Source organism: Eubalaena glacialis, chromosome 1 (genome assembly GCF_028564815.1).
Source record: "Eubalaena glacialis isolate mEubGla1 chromosome 1, mEubGla1.1.hap2.+ XY, whole genome shotgun sequence".
In the NCBI taxonomy this organism is placed as follows: domain Eukaryota; kingdom Metazoa; phylum Chordata; class Mammalia; order Artiodactyla; family Balaenidae; genus Eubalaena; species Eubalaena glacialis.
The window spans coordinates 27323734-27349829 of record NC_083716.1 but is presented as its reverse complement, the minus strand read 5'-3'; the positions used below and the strand labels follow the sequence as shown (position 1 = coordinate 27349829).

The window sequence follows — 26096 nt, the reverse complement described above, 5'->3', positions numbered from 1 at the left end:
TCCAGCTCCGGGTACTTTGTACCCCAACCACTCCATCCTCTCCTGGATGTACTCCCTGCTCTAACAACCCTTCAGCTCACTATCCAGATGGTGGCGTATCTTCACTGAACTTCAGATGCTGGCTGGATGCTGGTGCTTGCTAGCATAGCACGTTAGCTCAAGCGTGGGACTAATTGCTGCTCCTGACAGAGGCTGGCTAGTTCAGGAACACCTTTCTTAGACTCCCGCCTCATAATTTGGGCTACGCCCCCAACTTTCACCTTTTGACCAAATTATCAGGCAACTGTGTTCCTTATTCTATTAGGTGGCAGGAACTCACTCAAACCAGCTGCCCTAATTTACCCCCAGGTTATAATTGTGGCAAGAGGGTGGCTTAGCCAGTCTACTTTTCTTTTGTTTTGCCTTGAGGAAAATATGGAAGGCAATCTTTTAGTGGAGATGGAAGTGGGAGAGAACTGCCTTTAAGATCCAGTCCCTAACTTGGAATAGCTGTGGAAAGGAGGAACACTTGCTCGGGAATGCAAGGGCAGGAGAAAAGGTAGGAGGCAGAAACAGGAAGGAGGTTTACACAGTACACGACCACACACATTCACTTCAAGTTTTATTTTGCCTCTTGTATGGTCTTCAGATGGTTTTACAGTTCGTTTTCTACAGGAACTGAGAGCTGTGATCTAAACAATCAATGGAATACCACCCAACCGTAATAAATAGTCGTAACAATAGAAGATGGATAGCATAGCACTGAACAATCCTAGCGGCGTGGACATGTTTCATAGTTAGCTCTGTGACCAGAACACCAGCCAAACTTATTAAAAGCCAAGATAAAGCTGCAGCAAACTTGCTAAAAATCCTGATTCCACAGGATGACGACCATTGAATGAATCCTCCAGATAAAATGCTAGAACTGTCCACTAGTGTACAAAATGTACTTAAAGAGAAAACCAAATGACATTAAGCCGTTTTAAACCATATCTTGTAGAGATCTTCCCTTCATCTCAGCCCTTGAAAACGCAAACTTGGTTCCCGTTGTCCAACATACCTTACATATCCTGCTATCAGTTGCAGGTTTCTAACCCTGAATGTGAAGAGGCCTCCTTCGTTCATCTCACCCATTCACACTCACAGGCTTTGGTTGAAAGTCACTAGGTACAATGCTTTAAAAGACTCTCTTTTCAAAGCCCACACTGATGGAAATCTATGAAAGAAAATATGTTTTAAATTTCCTTCTCCTTGACCCTCCCCACTCTCAGCTCAAAGTTAAACTGCTGATACAAAACTGCAGGGAAGCAAGATAACAAAATACTGTTACCAATCTATGGAGAAGCCAGCCAGCCATGATTAAAAAAATGAATCCTGCAGAGATTACCTGCTAGCCTCATGCTCAGAACCCTTAAACACACCAAATCTAAAATACTTGAAAGCTTTCAGAACCTGTGGTTAAAGGAAAGAGAAAAGGGTAACCGTAATTCATTGGTTAAAGTGTGCTCATTCTTTTAAATTTGATACAAACATGCAAGAACTAAAGACTCTGATTTAATAAAACCAGTAGTAACAGGTCTTGAAATTAAAGGACAACTGACCTGTGCGCAAATGGGATCAATCAGTCCCTGAACCCTACTTGCCAGAAGTCAAAACTAACATTTCACATGCTGACCTGAATTGAGGTTAATTTCCAGAAGTGACTGCACTTTGCAACAGATTGAGTCCTATGAAGTTAGGCTCTGGTACCCAAAGTGGTCATGGCCTAGCCCTAGGTGGGAGGCACTTCGAAAATAATAAAACTTCTAAAAAAACAAAGACAAAAGTAAAGAAAATACACTTTCCACTGATTTACATATTCAAAGTGCCAGCTTGAACCACACCCTTTCATTTTCAAAAGGAAAATTACAAAAACAGTAAACACAAAGGATAGTCAGGTTACAGCTAGTTTAGTTTATATACAAAATAATTTACAAGTTTGTCATTTTTAGGCTTTTGCCACAAACAACTGCACATTTGTCCCTACAAAGCACAACATGCCTGAACCAATAATGGTCACAAGAGACAACTGGCCAAGGCTTTACAAAAAGCAGAAAAACCGCCCAAATTGAAATCATTTATTCAGCTTAAACTATGCCATAACCATCCCACTTGGACTCTCCACCCTGAAGCCTCTGAAACCAAATCTTTCTCATCTTTGCCATGTCCTCAAAGAATGAGGTACATTTCATTCAATAAGCCAAGGAGGATGACAAATGATTTTGATTACTCTTAGGTGAGAAATGCAACCACACTGGATGCAGAAAACAGTGCTGACTACATTTATTGAAGACCCCCTCCCTATAAGCCCACGTAAGAGGTCTCGGCACCTAACACAAGACCCAATAAGGAGGCCCACATCCCTTTCATACAGGATTTACAGCAATACTATCTTTTTCCAACCAGCGAGTAGTCTCTAAGCATGATGAGTGAGTTTTACATAGTCCTCTTTATTTCCAATCTGAATTAGCCGATCTGTTGCTGCTCCAGAGACTGAGCTGTATGAAGACCCCAACCACCACCCACCAGGTGAAGTGAAGAGACTTCCCAACAGTTCATAGTGCCAACAAACGTCACAGGCTCCGACCAAGTATAACCACATCCTTTGGAAATCCTTCCATTTTTGCAATTTCAAAACAGCCTAACTTGCTGTAAAATTCCAAAATTCTTTTATCATCAGGTCTCACTTCACAGAAAGCCCCTCGAGAGCCTAGGGGGGAAAAAAAAAAAAAAAAAAAAATTCAAACTATAAATGTCACTTAATTCAGAGACTTATGAATATGAATTGTAATTAATCTTTAATATATTTCAAAAAGATCATAGTACTGGCTTATCTATACCAGCCCCTAAATTTCATAAAATTTTTAAAATTTATATCAAAAGTCAAAATTTATATTCATCAATACTGCAGTGATAACTACCTTAAAGTGATGGATATGTTAACTAGCTTTAATATGGTGATTATTTCACAATGTATTTCAAGTCATCAAATTGTACCCCTTAAATATATACAATTCTTAATTGTCAAATATACTTCAAAAAATATATATATATACTTCAAAAAAAATTTTTTTTTTGCATGGTAACACTCTTCCCCAGAAAGAAAATCTTTTGGCAAAGAGGTTGTTAAGAAACCTCAAGGCAAAGGATACCTCTGTTGAATGTTACAATATATTTATGTAAAGTATCTTTGAGGGACCCACAGGGCAGAGCCTATTCCAGCCTATGTCGCAAGCCAATACAACCAGAATGTGTTTTATATGTTAAAGACATACCTCATACACCTGCATAATTCAGTTCCAAGCACAACACTGAGAATTATACTTTCATCGAACAGAGGTGTTTAAATTATCCCACAAAGGGGACACCACTGAATCAAATGATATAAAGATGCAACAAAAGTGCATCCTCACACATCAAGAACCCTCTACTTAGTGCTCCATAAGCTGCCCATTTTTGTATTGCCAAAGGCTAAAAATTTGTTTTTGTTTTTGTTTTTTTACAGCTTTAAAAGGTTGTTTAAAAAAAGAACATGCAACGGAACACTGTATGTTGTCTTTTTAAAGCCCAAAATACTCAATATCTGGCCCTTTACAGAAAAAGTTTTCATACCACTAAGGTTCAGCAAAGTATTTTTGAAGGTTTAAGTAACAAACTCAAAAAACATCAGCGACTCTGCATTCCTAAATGAAGTCTTCCCGAGGTTCGTTTAATTTTCAACTATCATTTATAAGTCTCCTAGCAAAATAAACGTACACTTCTCATTTAATTGGGGCTCAAAATAAGCATTCATAGTGTAAAAGAGCAGTATTTTTCAATGATTAATACACATCCAATTCTTGCAGCACTAATAATTCAGAAGCAAAACCATAAATGGTGGAGAAGGGAATGTAAATTCACTTCTTTCTTTTTATCCTAAAATAGAGTCCTGTCCCCACCTAGCCCAAATACCAGCAACTCTACAAATATGTACTCACCATTAGCCTTCAGTGAAGACAGGAGGCAAGCCATCATGCTTTTGGCTACACTTGGATCAGTTACTTTTTTGTGAATATCCATCTTTATCAGAGAAGGGAAGTTGGCAAGGAAAGTTTCTGGCAACACCTCCTGTTCTTCATGGAAACTCAACATAATTTTCTGTAAAAATTAGGAAGAATCTCTTGACTTTCAGTAGCTACTCATTATGAATCCATATATCCCAACTACAGAACTCAGTAACAGGAAAAGGAAAGCAATATTCAATAACTCTTCTGGTAATTATAAAATTACCACATGCAGAATTAATTAGCTTATAATTCTAGCTGAAGTGTTTTTATTTTTTTTAAAAGTTTGTCTAAATGTAATGTGGTATACTGGATTGGATCCTGGAACAGATAAAGGACATTAGTGGAAAAACTGGTAAGTAAGGTGAGGAGTTTACAGTAATGTACCAAAGTTGGTTTCTTAGACTAGGACAAATGTAGAAAATGGGTGAAGGGTATACTGGAACTCTGTATTATCTTTGTAACTTCTGTACATCTAAAATTATTCAAAATAAAAAATAATTCAAAATAAAACAATTTTTAAAAAGCTTGTATTGCACAAAAATGTGAATGTATTTAACACTACTGAACTGTACACTAAAATATGGTTAAAACAGTAAATTTTATGTTCTGTATGCTTTACCACAATTTTTACAAAAAAGTTTATAAGAGACACACTGGTTTTTCTTCATAGGTTCCTATGCTGAGAACTGTCAGATATGGAAAAGCAACACATCAACAGCTCAATCACCAGCATGCTGCAGTCATGTCGATGAAATCCCAAGTAAGGGAGCCTAATCCAACCCAGCCTCCTATTACATAGAGACAATGTCACAAATATGAGTCTAAGTATATTCTCTAAAAGTATTTATTGAAAATAAAAATTCTCAAGAAGAAACTATTTTTAAAGTTCATTCCTATTAGTTTTTAATTACCATGAGAAATGCATTATTGAGAAAGTAAGTTAGCTTCCTTAGCACGCAAATGAGAGATTTTTAATTACCTAAACTTGCCCTGAGTACCCAAAGAAGAGACCATAACATCCGTAAGTTTGGTGCTTCAAAACAGAAAGGGAGGGAGAAAGAAGGTTCTTTAATTGTCTACGTTGTGCTTTTACTTGAGAAAGTATTACAACAACGCTTCCAAATCAAAAACTGTAGGGAACAGTGGAAAATACCATGCTAATAAGAATAAGCCCTAAGAATTCTTCTCTGTAAGAAATTTAGTAAGCACTGGGATTTTAAGATATATCTGCTTGCTTTTTTATTTTAATAAGTATTTTATTTTCTAAAAAATTACCATTGTATAATTCTAAATCTGTGTATTACCTCAGCCTCAGAGAGTTCTTTGTCACCATTTGGTTTGGTATACTTCTCCTGCATGAAGGGAATCCAGGAAATTTTACATTTTTTAATGAAGGGGGTCACATCTACAGTGCCCAGGGCATAACCACATATGCCATCTTCATCTTCTAGGACAAAACAGTAATCCAGGCTGAGGGAAAGCAGCCCTCCTACTAACCTGCTCACAAGAAAAAAGACCAGAGTGAGTTAAGTTACTAACACAAAACATTAGAATTCAGTGATGTAAGGCCCAATACACTCGAATGACAATGCGTGGAATCTACGTTTGATGTAAATACAAACTGGAAATATACACATATTAATGCTCAGATTTTATTACAACTAAAGTAGGACTTCTAAAAAACTCTATTTCCAGTCAGCACCTCCCCTCAACCTGATAAACCTGGCTATGAAATTGTCTACTCCCAAATCCAACAAATCCGAATACTTCATCACATACTTGTCTCCAATAAGGTCAGGCTGACTTTGAAAAGGTAAACCGACTCCATCGTCATACATTTCTCTGCAAATCTTGTACACGGAAGCCTGAAAATATAATCTAGTTAAGCAACACATCAAGAAAAATGGCAACAGAATTTAACAACAATATGACTCATAAGTCAGAGTGGACTTCTAGAAGAGGGAGTAACAAAACGTTTGGCTTGTCATAAATATCACCTCTGCTTTGTTAAATAGAGATTTATTGAGTCTTATTTGTAAAGCCAGTAGAAAATAGCATGGTTATAGTAAACAGTGAGAATTGCTTTGCAGGGTATAGTTTTAGACAGTAAGTAGTGGATTCAAAATCCAGCAAACTATGAGGCTGAGTTTTCTATACATCCCAAATGTTTAAAACATGTTATTGTCTTTAAGCAGGCATGCTTTTTATTTCTATAGCTAATTATCAAGCAGCCTGTAAGCACTTCACAACTGAAAACTGCAGAAAATATATAGGAGAAAATCAGCTGAGAACAACAGATCATTCAGACATCGTTCAGTAATTCCAACTCTGAATACATTTCATCTGTTTTTTTTTTTAAAGAACCGACACGAGATGTTGAGTCTAAACTCCTTCAGCTCTTCTTTAAACATCCCATGTTCAATGTTTTAGTTAAACTTTCTCCATCTAAAGTTTTAAGACACAAAACTGATTCTTTTAACCAGGGAGTTCAAAGGAAAGGATTCAGTGTTCACCATAACCATACACCAAGTTGACAAGTAGACGATTACCTCATCTTTAGGAAAGTATGGTCTGATAGTATAAACTTTGGAGGTTGGAGTCAGTGGGGGTGGTTGAAAAAAGAGGTCATTTGCCCCATCAATTGGCAGCAAACGCTGTGGGAAGAAAAAAAAGGGAGATGATTAGTGTTGGGAAGATATTTACTTTTTTTAATGAGTGTGCACTGCAGATTACCAACTTAACATTAACTGGCTACTGCAGGCAGACCTAAAGAAGAGGGGTGTGCTATGCTTTACTAATAAAAACACCTCTTTGCTGGGGGAGGGGAGTGCTTCTGAATAGAAATTACCCAAACTGAGTTACACAGCTTTAGTGGCATACTACTGGGGATTTAAATATACAGTAAAAAAAAAAAAAATTCTATTCCAATTATGACAAATCTATCTTTTAAACCAATCTTATATAGACCATCTCTCACTAAAAGATGGCAGAACAGACTGTCAGGAGGAGAGGTTTGGTCTGAAGAGGGTTATCTGTCCAGGAGACGCTTTATCCCCAAAGCAATGCGCTTCAGTTTGCTGTGCGCAGCAGAGCACCTGTTGGGGGGAGAAAAGTAGAGCACCTGAAAGTCCATGAACAAATTCCAACAGCAAATAAACTTCATATTTTGTTCAAATTTTCATTCCTGGACTGTTCTGAATTTCAAGTACAAGTATTACTTATAAAATAATTGGGAAAATATCCAAAAGCCCTTTCACAATTCATTTGCATAATTATTCATCCTTTTTGCTCATGGAGTTTCCACTGGCAGACAAGCATGCGCGCATTGTGCATTGCGGGCGCAGATTAAAATGCTGTGCGACCTGCAAAGAAACAATGTGAAGTGTATACCTAGAGCCGCTGCGCTTCGCAGGCGCGGGGGGGAATTGGCAGCATCTCCTTCAGAAATTACTGCGAAAGAGGAGGAAAATTTGATTTAAAATCCAGCTATGTAACTAATTGAATTTGGGACTAGAAAGCCTTCGGCAGACCAATCCTTCCAGCCATCTGATGCGCAACATAAGGTTTCTCATAAGACAAAGAAAACGTCAATTCAGTTGTGAATTCATATTGATACCTGGAACTCTCCTGCTAGACCACCTCTAAAGGCCCAGGGTTCTTGGTCTCCAATTAAGAACTGTGCTGAAGAATGACTACGACACCCTGTTGAGATCAGATCCAAGCGGAGAACGTTACGAGAAAGGGGATTTCCTGGGGTCTCAAACGTCCAACAAACTAACAAACACTTTGTGGAAACAGCTAACAGTAATAATCCAGGGTTTCAGGACAAGGCTGTGATAATAATTTTTTTTAATTTGTAATGGAATTTCAATACTGATGTTCCTTCCTCTGATCAATGAATAATCACTGTTCTACTGAAAGAGTTCTACCCTTTCTTAAATTATTGGAAGGAAAAAGTGTCAAGTTTGTCTGGGTCACGCTTATATATTCCCTAGGTACAGCTGTAAAACTCAAGGCAGCTGGTTGCTCTGTAGCAAAATTACAGTAACTTTAAAGTGAAATGAAGTGAGATTGATGAGACATTTTATTATCACAGCCCATGAAGGAATTAAACTTGTCTGAAGTCACATTTTACATTTTGAGGAAGGGTACAGGGAAGGGAAAAAGGGGGGAAAAGGGGTTAATCTTGTCAGAAAACTAAGGTCAGCAGAATAAGTAAAAGAAATTATTCAGTAAGTTGACAATGAAACACAATGAGTACTTTTTCTTTTTTTTCTGACAAGGACAATCCAAATTCAGACTTGGCTAGTAACAACACCAGTCTGACAGATTCTGAGAACTAAGGAGAGCCAACTGATGCTCCTAATTTGTCCACAGCTAAAACATACTTTTCTTGAAAGTATGACAGTATCTGGCTCCTCTGATCAACCACTATAGTCTTTGCAGTGCACTTAGCTCACACATGGAGTGGCAGGCTTTGAGGCCCAAAAGTCCACATTTAAGGTCACCACTTAACCAACTCCACAGGCAATAAAGGAAGCTAATAATAAGAGATAATTAAAAGCAAATTATAATTGCCTTCCATAGGCAATAAAGGAAGCTAATAAGATAATTAAAAGATAATTTGGAGGCCAAATCAAAATCACCTGCCTAGTCTTCTGACAAGATAAAGCAGCGCAATATAGTTCTTTTCCAATTGAAGACAGCATTCTACCTCCTGTTCAAGTTAACAGTCTCATCAGTACGATACACAGTGTGCTAGTCAGACAGTCCCAAAGCAAACCAATTTTTTTGTTGACAATTCAGGCCCATTAAGAGATTATATCCAGGGGTGTCATTTTTCAGGGGTAGGGGTACTTAAGAATATATATATAATGTAATATTTGTAAAATAAATATGAAATAGGGTCAAAATTTAGGTTATGAAGAGAACCTGCCCCATTCCATAGCTCAGTGTAAACTTACACTGCAGGAAAAAACTACACGTCTCAAACTTTAAGATGAGCCAATTTCCCCTACCCCTCACTTTGAGACTACAACATAACTAGCACTTCCAACTATTACAATAAAAAGCTGCATGTACGAAGAGCTGTATAAATGAAAACATGGTTAATGCCTCAGTCGCTGCGCAAACGTGACTTCAGTTCATGCCTACTGCCCTTAAAGCTACCTGAGCTACCTCACAGAACCTTTTAAGTTAAACTAATTAATCATGACGCGCTGTGAACATCTGCCGCTGTCCATCCAATAGTAGTAGAACTTGTGCTGAGGATTCTCCCATCTGTACACAATGGGGAAGAAGATAATAGAAGTCGTTAGTAATCAAAAGTACTGCATAGCCACATTCTTTAAAGGACTGAATGCCAGCTGGACTGGAGACTAGAGGAAAACAAAGGGTACTCATCAGTAACTCCCTGAAATTACTATAGAACCATGAAAATACTCTCTTTGTCGTGAGCTGTTGTAAAGCTACGTGGATGCCTAGATGATTATTTAAAGCTTCTAAGATGCTCTGACCTTGAGATTGTACAACAGCTATATACAATCTGGGAAAGCTGCCCCCATAACTGCACAGTACAGAGGTAAAGCCTGAGAGGAAAAAGCAGCAATACTGTATATAATCAAGAATTTTTAGTAATTCTTGAATTAAAAGCTGAGTATCAAATGTTTTAAGCAACACTTTCTCAAACTTAATAATCCGGATTGCAGGTTGGAAACTTAAGGACTTCAATCCCTATAAGGGTTAATTATATCCTCCCGGCCAAAAGCCTGGAAGGCAAATGCCATCATCCAATAATCAATACAGAGGTTTTTCCTAAGCCTAAGGGCAGACGTGTATCACAGAGAAGAGGTATCTTGGAGCCTTTTAACAAGAGGAGGTCAAAATTCTCTCTTTTACCTGTTGTGCTACATATACAGGAACCCAAAATTCTCTATTTTCTTTTTTCCCCAATTTATTTATTTATTTTTTTATTTTTGGCCGTGCCTCATGGCTTGTGGGTAGTGCCCGGACTAGGGATCGAGCCCATGCCCACTGCAATGGAAGCGTGGAATCCTAACCACTGGACAGCCAGGGAATTCCCTCTACTTTCAAATTAACGAGAGACTCTATTTTTAGCTGCTAATTAGTTGTATCACAGGAAAAACTTTTTTTTTATATTTAAGAGTCCAAAAGTATATACGCAGAAAGTGAGACATCTTTTTGCTACTACTCCTGAGTTACTCTAAGCTCACAGGTTTCACACTTTTATTTCACAACCAACAGTATGTAACCCATCATATAGTATTTGTGACTACTATGAAAACTATGACACGTCAGTTAGCCTTGCTGCCTGCTGTGTGCTATGCATAAGTCCATTAGATATTCCTTATAGCTGGACTGAAAACCTGGAAATGAAATGAGATCCCTGAAGAAACTTGGCCATGCTGGTGCTTTTTACCAAGTTTGAGAATTAAAAAAAAAAAAAAAAATCACTGTTTTCAAAAGAGAAGTCCATTTAATGAAGCAGAGTTTTCAGGGGATTGCAATTTTTATCCCCTGCTAAAACCAATTACTTGGTAGAGGCATAAAGAAAGACCTCTGTGAAATAATACCAAGTAGCACCAGAATAGCCTAACACTAAAGCTCGCATGCGCACAGGGCTGGGAGGATGGCTTCCTCTTTCCAGGCCCCCTTAGGTCATTTCGGCAATTGTTCTGTTAAACACAGCATTAATGTCATCAAGACACAGCAAGCAGCAGAGAGCTTACAGAGTCACAATTCATAGTGTCTCATCTCCAAATCAAATAAAAGTGGTATACATGGTTCCATCCAGGAAGCATTCAGTCAGAGCAAGTTAAAGTCAGTACTTTCTAACACATTTTCAAGATATTTATGCTGAATTAGCCCAAGGGAGAAAAATCAACGTGCTCAGTGTATTTACTGAGGCTTGCACCTCAAGTCTGTAACAATGGGTACACCTTTGAAATCTAGGCAAAGAATTTAAACACAGTTGGAAGTTCGTCAATTCCCTAAATGTTTTTCTCCCTATGGGATAATGTTTTTTTTTTTAAGGGACAATATATCTGAGGAGAAGAGATTACTCCTGGTATACCTACCTAACCACTGTACAAAAGACTTCACCATAGACATTATACTCTTGATATCCCAAACATAGGAGTACATGTCATAAAGGATTGTCCTGTTGGCACAATTGGAGAGCCGAGTGAACATGCCCATCACTAGTCCGCACATCTCTTCAAACTTGGCTGCCCGCGACCGCCATTCTTCAATCTATTGAGGATCAATAAAAACACTCAAAAAATTGAAAGTTTAACAACAATCTAAAACACAGCTTATAAACTAAGCTGTTTACATTATCAGGTACCTGCAAATTTATACTAAACATTAAAGAATCAATGGGCTTAAACTTTTAAAGACAAACAATAAACGTCTGTCTCCCCAAACTGACAAATATTCCTAAAATAATCAATTTTGACTTTCCTTCATTCCTACCTACTATAAGGTCAAACTAAGGAACTGTATATATCAGATTCAGCAGAGTCCGTACCTACTTTACAGAACACATTCTAAGATGTGGTCAATTCTCATTTAAGACCTCCCCTGTATCAACAGCATGGGGACCCGTTCAGGCCAGAGAAACAGGTAAATTAAGCATACTCACTTTTTCAGAGTCTTTTCCTTTACAATTGACACTGACAACACTGCTATTTGCTCGAAGCCACTGGAACTCCCGTAACATCTGCGCTCCTTTGGGTCCATGCTCATAAGGAAGGTAGAATAGGTCAGCAAGTAACTGCAAATCCTCCAGAGTTACCGGTTCTGCAGTGTACAAAGGCTTCTCATTTGGACCAGGCACAAACTGCTCCTTGTTTGTCTGTTCATCAGTCTGCATCGGGGCAATATCACTAATGCAATCTTCCTGCATAGACATCTCTGGGGATTTTGATTCAGCTATGCTCTCTTTATCAGTGTCCATTGGTTTCAATTCCTCCGCCATTTTAGCTTCAACAATTTCAGTTAGTATTTGATTGTCATTCTTGTGGTCTGTTTCTTCCTGTTTTTCCACTACCATGTCCATGGGTTCCTCATCTGGCTGTTTCTTTTCTTCTTCCTTGGTCAGAGCTGTAGGCTCACCACTCAAGGCTGCTCCCTGGCTCATAATGGGCTCCTGGTAAACGGTTGTAACTACAGTTGTGGCATTTAAAGAGGGTGCTGCAACTAGAGGAGTCCCATCTACTACATTTGCTTTAGCCCCACTGTGTGCAACTTGCCTACCTATAAAAACAAATTGCCAGAAAGATAATCAGAATTAGAAACAGAACAAATTAGATCTAGAGAAATGTTTTCTTCTTATCATATCTCTAACTAAGAGCCTCAATTTGAGATTCCAAATAATTTGAGCCCCAAGAAAGTACAATTTCTCTAAACCACTGGGAGGTGGGGAAGGGAAGAGAGGAGGGGAAACACAGATCATAAACATGCCAACACCTATTACTTTCTTCTCTTTTGAAGCTCTGTATTTAAAAACTACTTCAAAAAAAGATATTTTAAAAACAAATTAGCGAAAAAAAAAAAAAAAAATTAGCGGGCTTCCCTAGTGGCGCAGTGGTTGAGAATCCGCCTGCCAATGCAGGGGACACGGGTTCGATCCCTGGTCCGGGAAGATCCCACATGCTGCGGAGCAGCTAAAGCCCGTGCGCCACAACTACTGAGCCTGTGCTCTAGAGCCCGTGTGCCACAACTACTGAAGCCCACGCGCCTAGAGCCCGTGCTCCGCAACGAGAAGCCACCGCAATGAGAAGCCCACGCACTGCAACGAAGAGTAGCCCCTGCTCACCACAACTAGAGGAAGCCCACGCGCAGCAACAAAGACCCAACACAGCCAAAAATAAATAAATAAAATAAATTTATATATATATATAAAAAAACAAATTAGCATTCCATCAAAATAAAAGCTATTTAAGACCAAAAGTAAAATTTTAAAAACCTTATCCTCTAGATTCCTAAATTTCATTTTGCTTGGCAGGCCTATAAGAAGACACATCACAAATGTTCTTTACTTTATGTCTCAAACAATGTGATCCAACCCCTTACAAAGAAAGGCCAAACTCACTGCTGTACTGATGAGGTACGCCAAACTCCTGCAACCATTCTGTTAAAGCTAACTTTAGAGCCATCTGTGGACTATAGAGTACATCAGTTTCTATATCTTCATCACTGCCTTCATTTTCTAACTTTATCTGGATCGACACAGTACTGTCTTCACTATCAGCTGCAAAAAAAAGAGAAAGAGCACAAAAACAGTTTTCATTACAAAACACTAATTGTTACGGTAAAACCAGAGAAGCAAAGAACTGGAACAAGAACAAACCTTAAGCATAATATGCAAACACAACCAAGACCCTTCACTGAACCACTTCACCTAGAATAGTCATCTAAATGCATTGCTAAATGTAAAATTCCAACTGAAATAATAAACATTAACTTTAGAATCACTGGACAAGTCAGTCACAAATGTCCACTTATAATCAATTATTGGGAATGCAAGGTTAAAGGCACTATACTTCCCATAAAGAAAAGATTCCCTATCCTTCAGGGGCTTATAACTTAAAAAGGCAAATAATTATGAAAAAATAATGGGCAAATTAATAAATGCATTGAGGGGAGAAGAGAAAATTGATAGAGAACCCGCATATGAGCACAGATAATAAGCATATAATGAAGAACCAGGATACTGGCAGAGAAAATTAAGTCTGAACTCTCTTTGGCTTGGTATTCAAAACCCACTATTCTTAGCTTTCCTTCTTATTTCCCTGCACATAGGCCAGTCTGGCTAAGGTCCACTAGTCGTTAACGTGCTTCATGCTCTGCCTTAAAAGAGGTAGATACTAACAGCCATGTATACAGACAGGACTGAGATTATATCCCTAACTCTGTGTTTTTTACTAGGGAGAAGGGGGTGACAATGACTGAGCCTTGAAGGGAAGCATTAATTTAATAAACAGAACTGGAAGTAGGGGTACAGAACTGAGAAACAACACAACTTTCAACTACATACCACTAAGCACCATAATGTGACATTTCAATACCCCCCAATGGGCCAAAATTCAGGTAACTTGAAATTTTCAGTGTCTAGTATTTTCATCTCTAGCCCACCAACCCTTTAATGCCCAGCAGACTTTACTCATACTTTGACCCAGTGTAAGTAACTCCTCCTCTATGAAATCATTTACCAGCACTTTTGCTTAGCAGAAGTAATCACTGCCTCCTGTGTTCCCCCTAGCACTCTGTAGATAATTATCTCAGCACTTATCATTCTATAGTACAGTTGCCTATCTGCTTTATCTAACACCAGACTAAATGCCTATCTGCTTTATCTAACACCAGACTAAATTCTTTCGAAGTAGGGACTATTTTATTCTTTGCATCCTTAGTGTCTGATAAATAGGTGTTTAAATGTTAGTGAATAAACAACTAGTCAGCATTCTCCTACTTGGAACTCAATTAGGAATTTTTCATAAATAAAAATCAGTAAGCCAATGTCGAAAATGAGAATACGTTTCATAAATGTAAGCTGAACTTAAATTATATATTAAGTAACTCAGAGGAGAATATTTAGCCATCTAAATTACACCATTTAATAAAATCACCTGAAAACACAAATTCAATCAGAATTATTCAAGGGATAACAGGAACACTAAAAGACTACCTTGTCTAGTTACTCAGACTTCAAAGGCTAAGTCACATTTTAAAAACAAAGAACTGAGGCCAAGAAGTTATTAAGTAACTTGCCCAAAGGCAGTCCAAGCAGCCCTTTTTCTATCATATACATCTCATTCAAAGGACTAAACAACATCTTAAAAAAATCCTCTTAAATCTTGATGACAAAAGAATGCATACTTGCCAATGGTTCTACTTAATCCCAACTCTCCTCCCAAAGTCAAGAATTAAGTCATCTACTTACTCATCACTACATCTTTCCTCACTCCATTCATGTTTGATTTGTACCAGGTGGCAAGGGTGTGGATAGCAACATAGTTGGCTTCAAATTCACAATTTGGATTAGTCAAGACTCCTTTTAACCGCGGGATCAGTTCTGTAGATCTTCCTTTGTATGGGCCCAGAAATAGTCTCTTCTGATCATAATCATTAGCATGAATGTTATCCCAGATTACTGGAGCTCTCTTAATAATCTTAGAAACCTCTTCAATGGATTCTACTGGAATTTCTTTAGAAACAACTTTGGGACCTAGAAATAATGACCACCATATATTAAAAGACCCTCATACAAGAGAGTGGCATGGACATATATACACTACCAAACGTAAAATAGCTAGCTAGTGGGAAGCAGCCGCATAGCACAGGGAGATCACCTCGGTGCTTTGTGACCACCTAGAGGGGTGGGTAGGGAGGGCGGGAGGGAGGGAGATGCGAGAGGGAAGAGATATGGGGATATATGTATACGTATAGCTGATTCACTTTGTTATAAAGCAGAAACTAACACACCATTGTAAAGCAATTATACTCCAATAAAGATGTTTTAATAAATAAATTAATACATTAAATAAATAAATAAATCCTCAGAGGAAATTTTTTAAAACAAAAACAACAAAAAAAGACTCTCATACATGGTTCTTCAAAATATACTGCATATAATTTTTTATTTTCCTTGTTATATTTTCTAACAATTTTTCTTTTTAAAACAACACAGCAACATGTCCTTTTACTCAGCTTTATTCCCCTTGCCCTATATTTCCTCAGATCAGATTCCCAGAAATAGAATTAGTGGTTAAAAGGTAGGAATATTTAAGGTTTGGGTAACTTTCCTCAAAGTGATACATCAATAAGAAAGAAATTTCCGTGTTAACCATTTTTTACCATTATAATATATCCTCAATTAGACAAAGTCTAATTAACCTAAACCCTGGGAGGGTTTCTGCCCTTAATTCTTAGAATGAAAGCTAATACAGCTCACTGATTACTAATTGTCAATCTAGCATTACAGCTTTCATTTTATAAAATACAACATTCTCCTAGTGCTGGGATCAATACCTGTTAGCCCAGATCCCTACAGATCTACTGTTTATCAGTAACTGATATTCAGACTCACTGAAAAATCCTCAAAGATTTTTTTTTTAACATCTGTGTTGGAGTATAATTGCTTTACAATGGTGTGTTAGTTTCTGCTTTATAAAACCTCAAAGATGTTTTTAATACTAAGTGAAGAATGTATACTTTGTATAAGAAAGAGAATTAATAACAAAATGTTCTGGTTAAGGCTCAGCTTTTTAACAGTATCCAATTAGGGGCCTCCCTGGTGGCGCAGTGGTTGAGAATCCACCTGCCAAAGCAGGGTTTGAGCCCTGGTCCGGGAAGATCCCACATGCCGCGGAGCAACTAAGCCCGTGCGCTACAACTACTGAGCCTGCGCTCTAGAGCCCGCGAGCCACAGCTACTGAAGCCCGCGAGCCTAGAGCCCGTGCTCCGCAACAAGAGAAACCGTGATGAGAAGCCCGCGCACTGCAACAAAGTACAGCCCCCGCTTGCTGCAATTAGAGAAAGCCCGCGTGCAGCAGCCAAGACCCAACGCAGCCAAAAATAAAAAATAAAAATAAACTTTAAAAATAAATAAAAGTATCCAATTAACCAGAACAACCAACTCCCAAGGTCCTAGTTAATTAAAAGTTTTACTGTCTAAATCTTTTAAGACTTACCTGTCCACAGCACCTCAATTCCAGGTAGGAGCTTTTCACCCACAGTCCTTAAATAAGGAGACTGAGACACATTTGGATAACAGAAAGTGCCACAATATTCTGAATGTAGGGGGAAAAATTAATCAGTAAAACAGTCAGGAGTGAAATGGTCATGAGTTTTTGAATAGGGATAAAAATGTCTACCAATTCTAAATTATTTTCATCCAAATGATAAAAGGCCTCCATGTCATGTCCCAAAAGAAGTAAACTCAAGTGGGTAGTTCATTTATGACTCAACTTATTAAAAAAAAAAAAAAAAGAATCAAATCATAAAATCTGATATTCTTCCTCCAGTATTAGGACAGATCAATCCTTATGGTCCTATGGTCACCAGAAATACAAGTTTACTAAAGAAATAATTAGAATTTTTACCATTTTCTACATAATTCTGAATTGCCTACATTTCTCAGTTACAATCAGAGGCCAAATAGACTGGATTGATAATATCATAATAGAAAGAATACAATTATTAGGCCCCTGGCTATTAGTACTCAACTACAATTGATTATAATTTGCAGTGAATTAAGTAATAACCAAGTATGATCTTATTAAACACTGAGTATTCACATAGTATCAGACCACTGAGATAAGGTTCATGGCTCACAATACTCTAAGACAGACATATACACAGTTAAATAAATTCAGTCTAAAATTTCTTAGAACTTATTTAACTCTTCCTGAACAAGAAGTCAAGCCTAGGGAAGTTTTCTCATAGGCTAAATTTTGAGAGGCAAAAAAAGAGAGAAAACATTTTCAATGGAAGGAACCAGGGAGAGATGAGAGGGGGAAAAAAAGGAAAAGGGGGAAAAAATTATTAAGCTTTCTATGCTGACTACTGGAAGTTAAGAGCCCAGATGGGAGTGGGAGGAATGAAAAGGGATACAGATATGCAAGGGCAGAAAAAAGGAACAAGTAGGAGGATATGAGAAGTGACTAAGTTAAAAGCAATGTAAATTTGCTTTTTTCTAGCTTTCATTTTTATAATACTATCCCCTCCTCTAATCCTGAACATGTAATGTTCATATACTTCCAGTACCGAAAAAATACATAAAATCTTTTGCCTATTCAGTTGTCATTTATTAATCCCTCAAATCTCTCCAACTTAAGATGTACAGAAATATCTTCTAGAAAAAGAATTCCTACCTTTATATACCAAAGGGAGAGGGGACAACACAACAAAGCCCATACATGGTCTTTTGAAAGTTATATATTTAAAGAAGACTAGTTAAATATAAAGCTATTATATACAATACCTGTGGGACAGAAGAGGAAAGTTTCTGGCTCTCCTAGGTACTGATAAATTTCATTTGTGATGGAGACCTGGGCATGAGCAAAAGAACTGAATACCTCTTTGTCAGCTGCACACATATTATGGTCAATATCATCAAAAAGCAAGGCAAATGACCTGCATCCAAACTGAGAAACCTAGGAAAAGAAAAAAAAAAAACAAGATCCTTTACCAGCTCATCTTACAGAGTAAAAAACACAGGATTTCAAATATTAAAGTATATACTTAATAGTTATACTTAAAAGTCAAATATTTTCCTTAGTAGAATGTTCAATGCCAAGCCATTGCCTTTATATTTTCCATGTTAAACAGCTAGACAGTTTTGGGACCCATTTTTTCATTTGGGTTTGAATGCAATATGCCAGTATGTCTAACAAAGCTTCTATAATGTGGCTTATCCTTCTACCTCCTTCACTGCCAACTACAGAAAACCAAACAGAAAAAAAAAACCAAAAAACCATGAACAATAAATAAACTCTAAGACATGACAAACCCAAGTCACCTGTTCCAGTCAAGATACACTGATGCTAATTAATTTCTTTGCACATAAATCTAAGCCATCAATCAGAAAGACCAACATAGTAGAATATGATCAAATAGGTAAATAACCTTTTAAAAGCTTATTCACAGAAATTTAACTACTTTAAAAATTTTTTTTTTTGGCTGTACCACACGGCTTGTGGGATCTTAGTCCCCTGAAAAGAGACTGAACCTGGCCCCAGCAGTGAAAGCGCCGAGTCCTATCCCCTGGACCGCCAGGGACCTCCCAAACTACTTTAAATTTTTTACCAGCCACTTTAATGCCACCAATAATATAAACTTTTTTTTCTTTTTTAAAGGCCACACTGCGCGGCATGCGGGATTTCTTAGTTCCCTGACCAGGGATCGAACCCGCACCCCGCGCATTGGAAGCGCAGTCTTCACCGCTGGACCGCCAGGGAAATCCAATATAAACTTTTGCTTAAAGAAACATATATAGGGGACACATCCCTGGCGGTCCAGCGGTGAAGACTCCGCGCTTCCAATGCAGGGGGTGCGGGTTCGATCCCTGGTAGGGAACTAAGATCCCGCATACCACACGGCCAAAAAAAAAAAAAAAAAAAGAAACATATATATATTTTAAAAAACAGCACACTTAACTTTACCAAAAAACATGTGCAGCTTTTATGTTAAGCAGAATTTAGACTCCAGGTTCACCAACAGCTTACACGTTTACCTAGTTTTTCTTCTCATTTTGGGAAACTAGCCAATCATGTCCAAACTGAATTACATCTCTTGTCCATATAACTGAGTGAACCCTATTTCTATAACCTCACTCAGAAATTCAGTCAGGCACCCAAGAGAGGTTCCAGAAATGTGACTCTGGACCACTCAGAATCTCCTGGAATCTGAGGTAAGTCTCCACCTCAAGTCTATATTAAGAATCTCTGGGAATGGAGCCTATAAGAACCCTTTTAAAAAGCATCACTTCTAAGCATTGTTTTTAGGTAGTTCTCATGCAAACTGAAGTTTGAGAAGCAATGGTACCTCCAGTAAAGCTCTTTTGACTCACTTTAGAAAAGATTCCTCTTATCAAAAGAGTTAAAGTAAAAAATTTGTACAGAAACAAAGAAGTACTATGAATTTGGTTTCCTTTTTACATCATAAAAGCAACTCAGAAAACTTTTAGTTTCATGTACTGATTCAGGGAAAAATAATGAAAAAGTAAGGAAATTACCTGGTCCAGTTTGCGTTTCAATGTAGATACTTCCTTGGGGTTAGAAAAGGTAATATCCAATCCAGGTGAGATAGCATAGATGAACTCTATCTCATATTCCCGTGCAGCAGAGATGAGAGTCATAAGTTGCTCTAAAGAATAGAGTCCATGATTTTAGAAAGCACCACAAAAACTAAAAGAGCCTTCACCTTTAAACTGAAGGTTATTTTTTCCAATTTTCAATGAGTCAAGAAAAAAAAAAGTCCCTTAAATTCTACAAAATTGTCAGGTCCAATGTGACAACACGTAATGGCACAAACCTGATGTGATTTAACGTCACCCTGAACTCAATAAAAGCATTGCCATTTCTCAAAAATACTGAATTAAGCATCAATTCTCTTACTGAATACAAAACATTTTTATTTCCTATAGTATTTCAGAGGTATGCTTTTGTTTTTGCTGTCTTTGTAAAACTGGAATTCCTAAATAAATACATCTACATATGGCAACTTTATAATTTGGAAAAAAAGAAAAATGTGTTCTTAAGAACCAGGGTTAAGTGATTGATGGCCTTAACAATCTTGACATCTTTATTAACTACAAGAAAAATATTCATCACAGTTTTAAGTCTTTAAAATGTGAAAGACAATTTTCCTAATTGACATTCCATAATGTCATAGCTCCATAATTCCATAATTCCTAAGTAAATTGACTATTCCATACCACAGGATATATCTTTAAATAACTTTCAGTGGTATCTCAAGATAGTCATTTGACTATATTTTGATCATATTAAATTTCATTACCAGCATCACCAGAAAATAATCAAGTTGAAGACACTTAAGTTATATAGAGTAGTAAACAACAACACTAGATCGAGTTTTAATTGCTTTTCATAATTTAAGAAAACTTTCTGCCTTCAGTGCCTTGACTGGGCTCTGTAACCAAATATCTTGTTAGCTACCATTTAATTCCAGGTATGAAAATGTTCCCCCATTCAATCAAGTCCCCAAAGAAAAGCACCACTTGTCTAATTTACTTCTCTTATTTATGAATTTTATGTAACTAACTCAACATAAGAACACATGTAACAAGGATAGTTCAGGATGGCTTTCCACTTCAGTATAGGCCCAGACTAGGGTGAGGCCCTTCTTCATTTTAAATAAAGACAGGACCAGTAATAGAAATCAAGTGGTCAAGACCAAGCCATACTTGAGCCTGAAGCAGAAGGATCAGTAGTACTAACCCTATCTTTATTTAAAATTCTGGTATTTTGTTCGTGGATTTTTTGCATTGGTTCTGGTTTAAAAAATGGATAATAAAGTATTATTTATCTTGATTACTGATTTTTGGAGTCCTTTAAAATTTGCACCGCCGGCAGGCCCCTCACTTGCCTTGCCCTAGGCCTAGCTCTGCTTCAGCACCTCTTTGTCTAATGGCCCACTGTTTAGTCCACTGGCAGAAGTTAAAAAGCACAATTTATGACCACAGAACAGGTGAAGTCAGACTGGCATACCTGTAAATCACACCATGGCTACACATAGAGCTACTCTTTCAATATGCACTAACACACAGAGTTACCATATAAAAGAAAACTACCTACAAAGTGAAAGTGGAATACTTAATTCTTGTACAACTACATTTAAAATATAGCTGTTTTCTCCATGTACTCAGAATTTATGGATTAAAAAGAAAAAGATTACCAGCTTCCTCCACTGAATACATCTCTCGCCAAAACATCCTATGTTTGTAGTCATCTTTTGGAGCATACAAATATGTATTTAATTCCCATTTCTGGAGCCTTAAGAGGAGAAAAAATTACATGTATATAAACAGGCAACATGTATAACCTGTAAATCTCACTTTTTTTCCTTTTCTTGGAGCAGCTCCTTCACTTAAAAAGCTAATATTCTGGGGCAGTAGCTTTTAACCTTTTTGTAATCCAGTGGAGTTGTAAAAAATTAAATATTATAAGGAATGTCAACATATTAAACAGCCTTAAATAAAAATACAACAGCTCTGAGTAAGACAGGTGAGCCCAAAACCTATCCAGCTTTCCCAGGAAAGTTTGAGAACCACTGGCTTAGGTGAAGAAGAGGAAAAAGACCAAGGTAAAGTAACTTCTGCAACTGAGAAATCATCAAACTGCACCTGGCCTATTCAGTGCATTTCCTCAAACAAAAGGAAATGTTAAAAAAAAAAAAAAAAGGAAATGTTAATCGTTTAAGACTCTCCTTCACATAATAAAAAAATTACCTTCTAAAGAGTTCTTTTCTCTGCTCCATAACCCATGGTCTTCCATAAAATCCTAGATCCAAAGTAAGAATGAAATTATAAGAATGTGATAAAACTGTCTACTGAGAAAAGCAGGTTATAATACATACAATACCACTTTGTAAAAAACATGTACAATATACAAAGATCTGAAGGATGTTTAGTAAAACATTAAGGTGTTTTGGGGCGATATTTTAAAGTGATTTTAATTCCCTTTTTGCTTAGGTAAATTTTCTGATTTTTCTACCATGAACACTTATTATTTATGTGATAAAGTCATCGAAAAATAGCTAAACATCATCTCTTTTCACTGCCAAAAAAGACCAAATATATTTAAATCTAACTTTTAAAAAGATTATCTCAATCTTACAGTGGGGAAAGGGGAAGCAAAGTAACCACAAACTGCTAATAATAACAATTACTACCTAGAAGGGGAGTTAAACCACTTTTAGAGGGGGAAGGGGCAAAAACAAATAAGGTAGGGAAAAAACCAGGGACAGAATTAGAAAAGAACCTGATTGATCTAATTTTATGATGGCTTTTTTTTTTTTTGGTTCCCAAAATTATAAAAGGGACCCAAAAAATGCCTTAAACTACACTCACAACAAATTCAACATTGGAACTGGCCCAAACAGGAAACTCTCAAGCAATCTCAATTCCAGAGCAAATGTATGACCAACTGAAAATTCAAGAATGTGACTCACTCCAGAGTATCCTATATGGGGGCAAAGCAACAGTAATGCACACTGCAAGAAACAGAACTGCAGAATGATGACTTAAGTAGTGGTATAAGCACCAAACTGGTATTTAGAGCTGTGGCTTGTGCTAATCACACCTTACAGCTTGCCTAACCTTATTTTCCACCTGTCTCAGTCTAATCATCTGCAAGAGATAAGGACAACCTCCCAGGAGTATCATAAAAATGGTTCAAATTGTGTTTTGAACATATAATGTTCCTTACACACACACACACACACACACAGTTTAAGAAACTAACTCAAAAACCAAAATTTCTGAACAGTAATAAGCTCCACTCTAGATAGAATAGTTACTCTGCACCACAAAGACAATGACAGGCCAAAGAAAAATTCGTTACATACTAATATATGAAACTGGCACTTTCAATCTGGACAATTCAATGGTTACTCTCTTACAGGTGATTTAAAGTATTAGGTGAATTTTACAAGTCTTTATAGCTTTCCTACAACACCCTGTATTATCATTTTTCTCTTAAAGTATTAGGCATTAAACTTTCCTTTACAGCTGCTTCAACATGAAAAAAAAAATTTTTTTTTTCAAGTGCCTAACACTTTAATCTTCAGAAATCCTAACTTTGCTCTTTGAGAGTAAGGTTCATGGTTTTAGTTAATTGGCACGGCAAAGAGGAAGCAGTGCTGTTACACATGAGTTAAAATCAACAAAGGTCTGTCCATAGAACGTGCAACACTATTCACTTCATTAAACTGAACCTAAGATGAACCGGGGACTTTGGTGATTATGATGTGTCAGTGCAGTTCATACTTGGTTTAAAAAAATTCTTAAAAAAAAAAAAAAGAATTAACACTCAGGGTAGACGTTTTTAGCAAAACTTTTGTTTCACTTTTATATATGTATACATATTATATACGTGTGTGCGTTTGTTGGATTGTGATGTAAAATATACTTTTTAGATCAAAAAAGTTTGCAGGCCACTGTAGTTAAACTATACTGACAAATCAAAGCACAAATTAACCTCAAAAATAAATAATAAATAAATAAATAAAATCAACAAAGGTCTGCGAGGGAAAGAAAAGCAAAACAAACACCAAAAAAATATCAGGTGCTCAGTCACCAAGAAAATATACTAGGGAATTGGAAGGAGAAAAGACGACAGATAAGACAATTCTAAGTAGACTAGTTCCCTTTTAATACTATTCTGAAAAACAGACCAACTGATCTAAACCACAACTAACTTTTCTCCATAATTACTGAAGGTGTAATGGACAGGCAAGTTTCCTTAGACTCACTTTAGTCTAGCTCTAAAATTTATAATCCCCCAGCACTCCTTTCCCACCCTCCACCCCAAGATCTAACATAACAAAGTACAGACTCTAGCCCTATATATACATCAATGGATAAATCAAACAAAGCAATCATGTTTTCATAAACACTGACTCCAGTCAAATACACAGGCAGTTTTCCATTCTGTTTTCCCGAAAATTCTGCAAGACAGTTAACTTTGCTGAACCGTTTCATTCCTTATGGTAGCTGCCAATTAGTCTGTTCTCTCCTACGATCAAACTGTATCTAAAATAGCATAACCACCACCCATCTTTCAAATGAATACTCCGTGAGTACCAAAGCGCTCAACCAAGAGGACAATCCTTCTTTCCTTTTCCACATCTTTGTTTTTTCATAAAGACCAGTATTTTTTACAGTGTTATTCCTATGCACACCACATATAGGAGAGAACTAATAAAGTATACAGCTAAAAAACCCTGGGTCAGCCAAAATACTTCAGAAAGTTCAAATACATGCTGTACTCCAGGAAAGAGCAATAATGAAACTGATTCATGCTTCCCTTAGAATGCACAGCCGAACATTTGTTCATTACATTCATAAACTGTGATACAATCTTCTGGTCATTTTCCCCAACCACCAAAAAAGTCCATCATTCCTTTTAAATGGAAATGGGAAGGAAGTGAGAAGGGAATTTTTACACCTCTTCTGCAGTCACTAAAATTCCGTATCTCAGATACTATTAAAGTCAAAGCTTCATCCCTCAGAGCCAAGGCACAGTAGTTGGCAAAAAGCAATTTTCTAGGCTGCAAATCAATCTTCAAAGGGTGGGGGGTTCGGGACTGGCCAGCAAAAAAACAAACAAACAAAAACACAAGAACAAACAAAAAAACACAAGAACAAAAATTCTAAGCAAAAAGGAATTTGTAAAACCGTAAGCCGACAGTGCTTCTCTTCACTCCAGGAATACAAGTAGCACACCTGTACGGGTAGTCTTTTTTCCAAAGGGTGGGGACAACAAAACTACACACATCTCTCCATTTGAACACAAACCACCCTAGGGAATAACATCCCAAGGTACAAAGACGTAAAACTCAGAGCCTAAGACTAGGCTCCTTACACCGCCTCCATTGGAGCATACCTGGCTCCAAGCCCAAGGCGGGTGGGGTCAGGCTTGTTAATAGCCGGGAGGGAATTCGACGCCGTTTCAGAACGCGAGAAAAGACCTGCCCATCCTCTCGCCTCTTCCCTCATTTCAGCAGGGTCAAATTTCAGACCCAAGGGAATAACCCCCTTTTAGAGCCCCCTCCCCCCGCAAAAAAAAGGAAAGAACATATTACTACTGGGGTGGAGAGGGAGGGAGGACGCTCTTGCCCAGCCCGCGCCACAGCGCTCACCTTCCACCACGCCACATAGGAACCTCCGAGCCCCTCCTGCCGCCCCGGCCACCGCTGCTCCCCCAGCCCCGGTTGGGTTGTCTTCTCCGGGGGCTGGAGCTGCCTGCGGCTCCAACGATGCGCCCGCGGAGGCGGCAGGGTTGGAGTTGAGCTCGCTCTCCCGCTCCTCCAGCGCCGCCTGGCTCTCCTTCTGCACCATCCTCCTGCCCCCGGCCGCCGCCACCTCTGCAGGTCTTCCTCGGCCTCCGTCCGTAAGGCCGCCGGCCCGGAGAGCCCCAGACAGGGCCTCGGCTCTAAGCGCGCGCCCCTCCGCTCTTTCCCCTCCCCCTCTGCCCTTCCCCCTCCCTCTCCGCAGGGACCCTAATGCCCGGATGAGAAGGGCGGCGGCACCAGCGCAAGCCCTTTGTCAGCCGCAGCCTCAGCCTTGGCGGGGGAGCCGGAAGCCTAAGCGGAGAGCGAGGCTGCGACCTCTCGTTCCTTGGAGGCAGATGGCCAAGGCTCCTTTTCTCGTTCTCAGTTAGCTTCTACTGCCCTTCCGATAATGCTAGTTCCCCCGCTGCCTTCTCCCGAAGCCCCTGGATCTCCTCTGCTGCTGCCCCTACCTCCCGCTTCCTGTTTATCCGC

The 26096-nt window shown here is 38.2% G+C and overlaps 1 protein-coding gene across 1 annotated transcript; it reads right to left on the bottom strand.

Moving 5' to 3' along the window:
• Positions 1-597: 597 nt before the first annotated feature.
• Positions 598-25781, bottom strand: OGA (O-GlcNAcase). Its single transcript, XM_061203351.1, has 16 exons — positions 25473-25781; positions 22060-22111; positions 21507-21604; positions 19825-19955; positions 18073-18244; positions 16781-16879; positions 15031-15315; positions 13180-13338; positions 11728-12341; positions 11162-11336; positions 7681-7766; positions 6614-6718; positions 5844-5929; positions 5369-5561; positions 3996-4155; positions 598-2728 (listed from the first exon to the last, which is right to left on the bottom strand). The coding sequence occupies exons 1-16, from the start codon at positions 25669-25671 to the stop codon at positions 2592-2594; spliced, it is 2751 nt and encodes a 916-aa protein (XP_061059334.1). The 5' UTR covers positions 25672-25781; the 3' UTR covers positions 598-2591.
• Between the last annotated feature and the right edge of the window lie 315 nt (positions 25782-26096).

Excerpts from the sequence above, each read along its gene's own strand:
- OGA (XM_061203351.1), bottom strand. The coding sequence starts at position 25,671 with ATGGTGCAGAAGGAGAGCCAGGCGGCGCTGGAGGAGCGGGAGAGCGAG. Across the intron at positions 12,342-13,179 it reads CGTACCTCATCAGTACAGCA|GTAGGCAAGTTGCACACAGT; the intron begins GTGAGTTTGGCC and ends TTGTTTTTATAG. Across the intron at positions 5,930-6,613 it reads CATACTTTCCTAAAGATGAG|GCTTCCGTGTACAAGATTTG; the intron begins GTAATCGTCTAC and ends TTATATTTTCAG.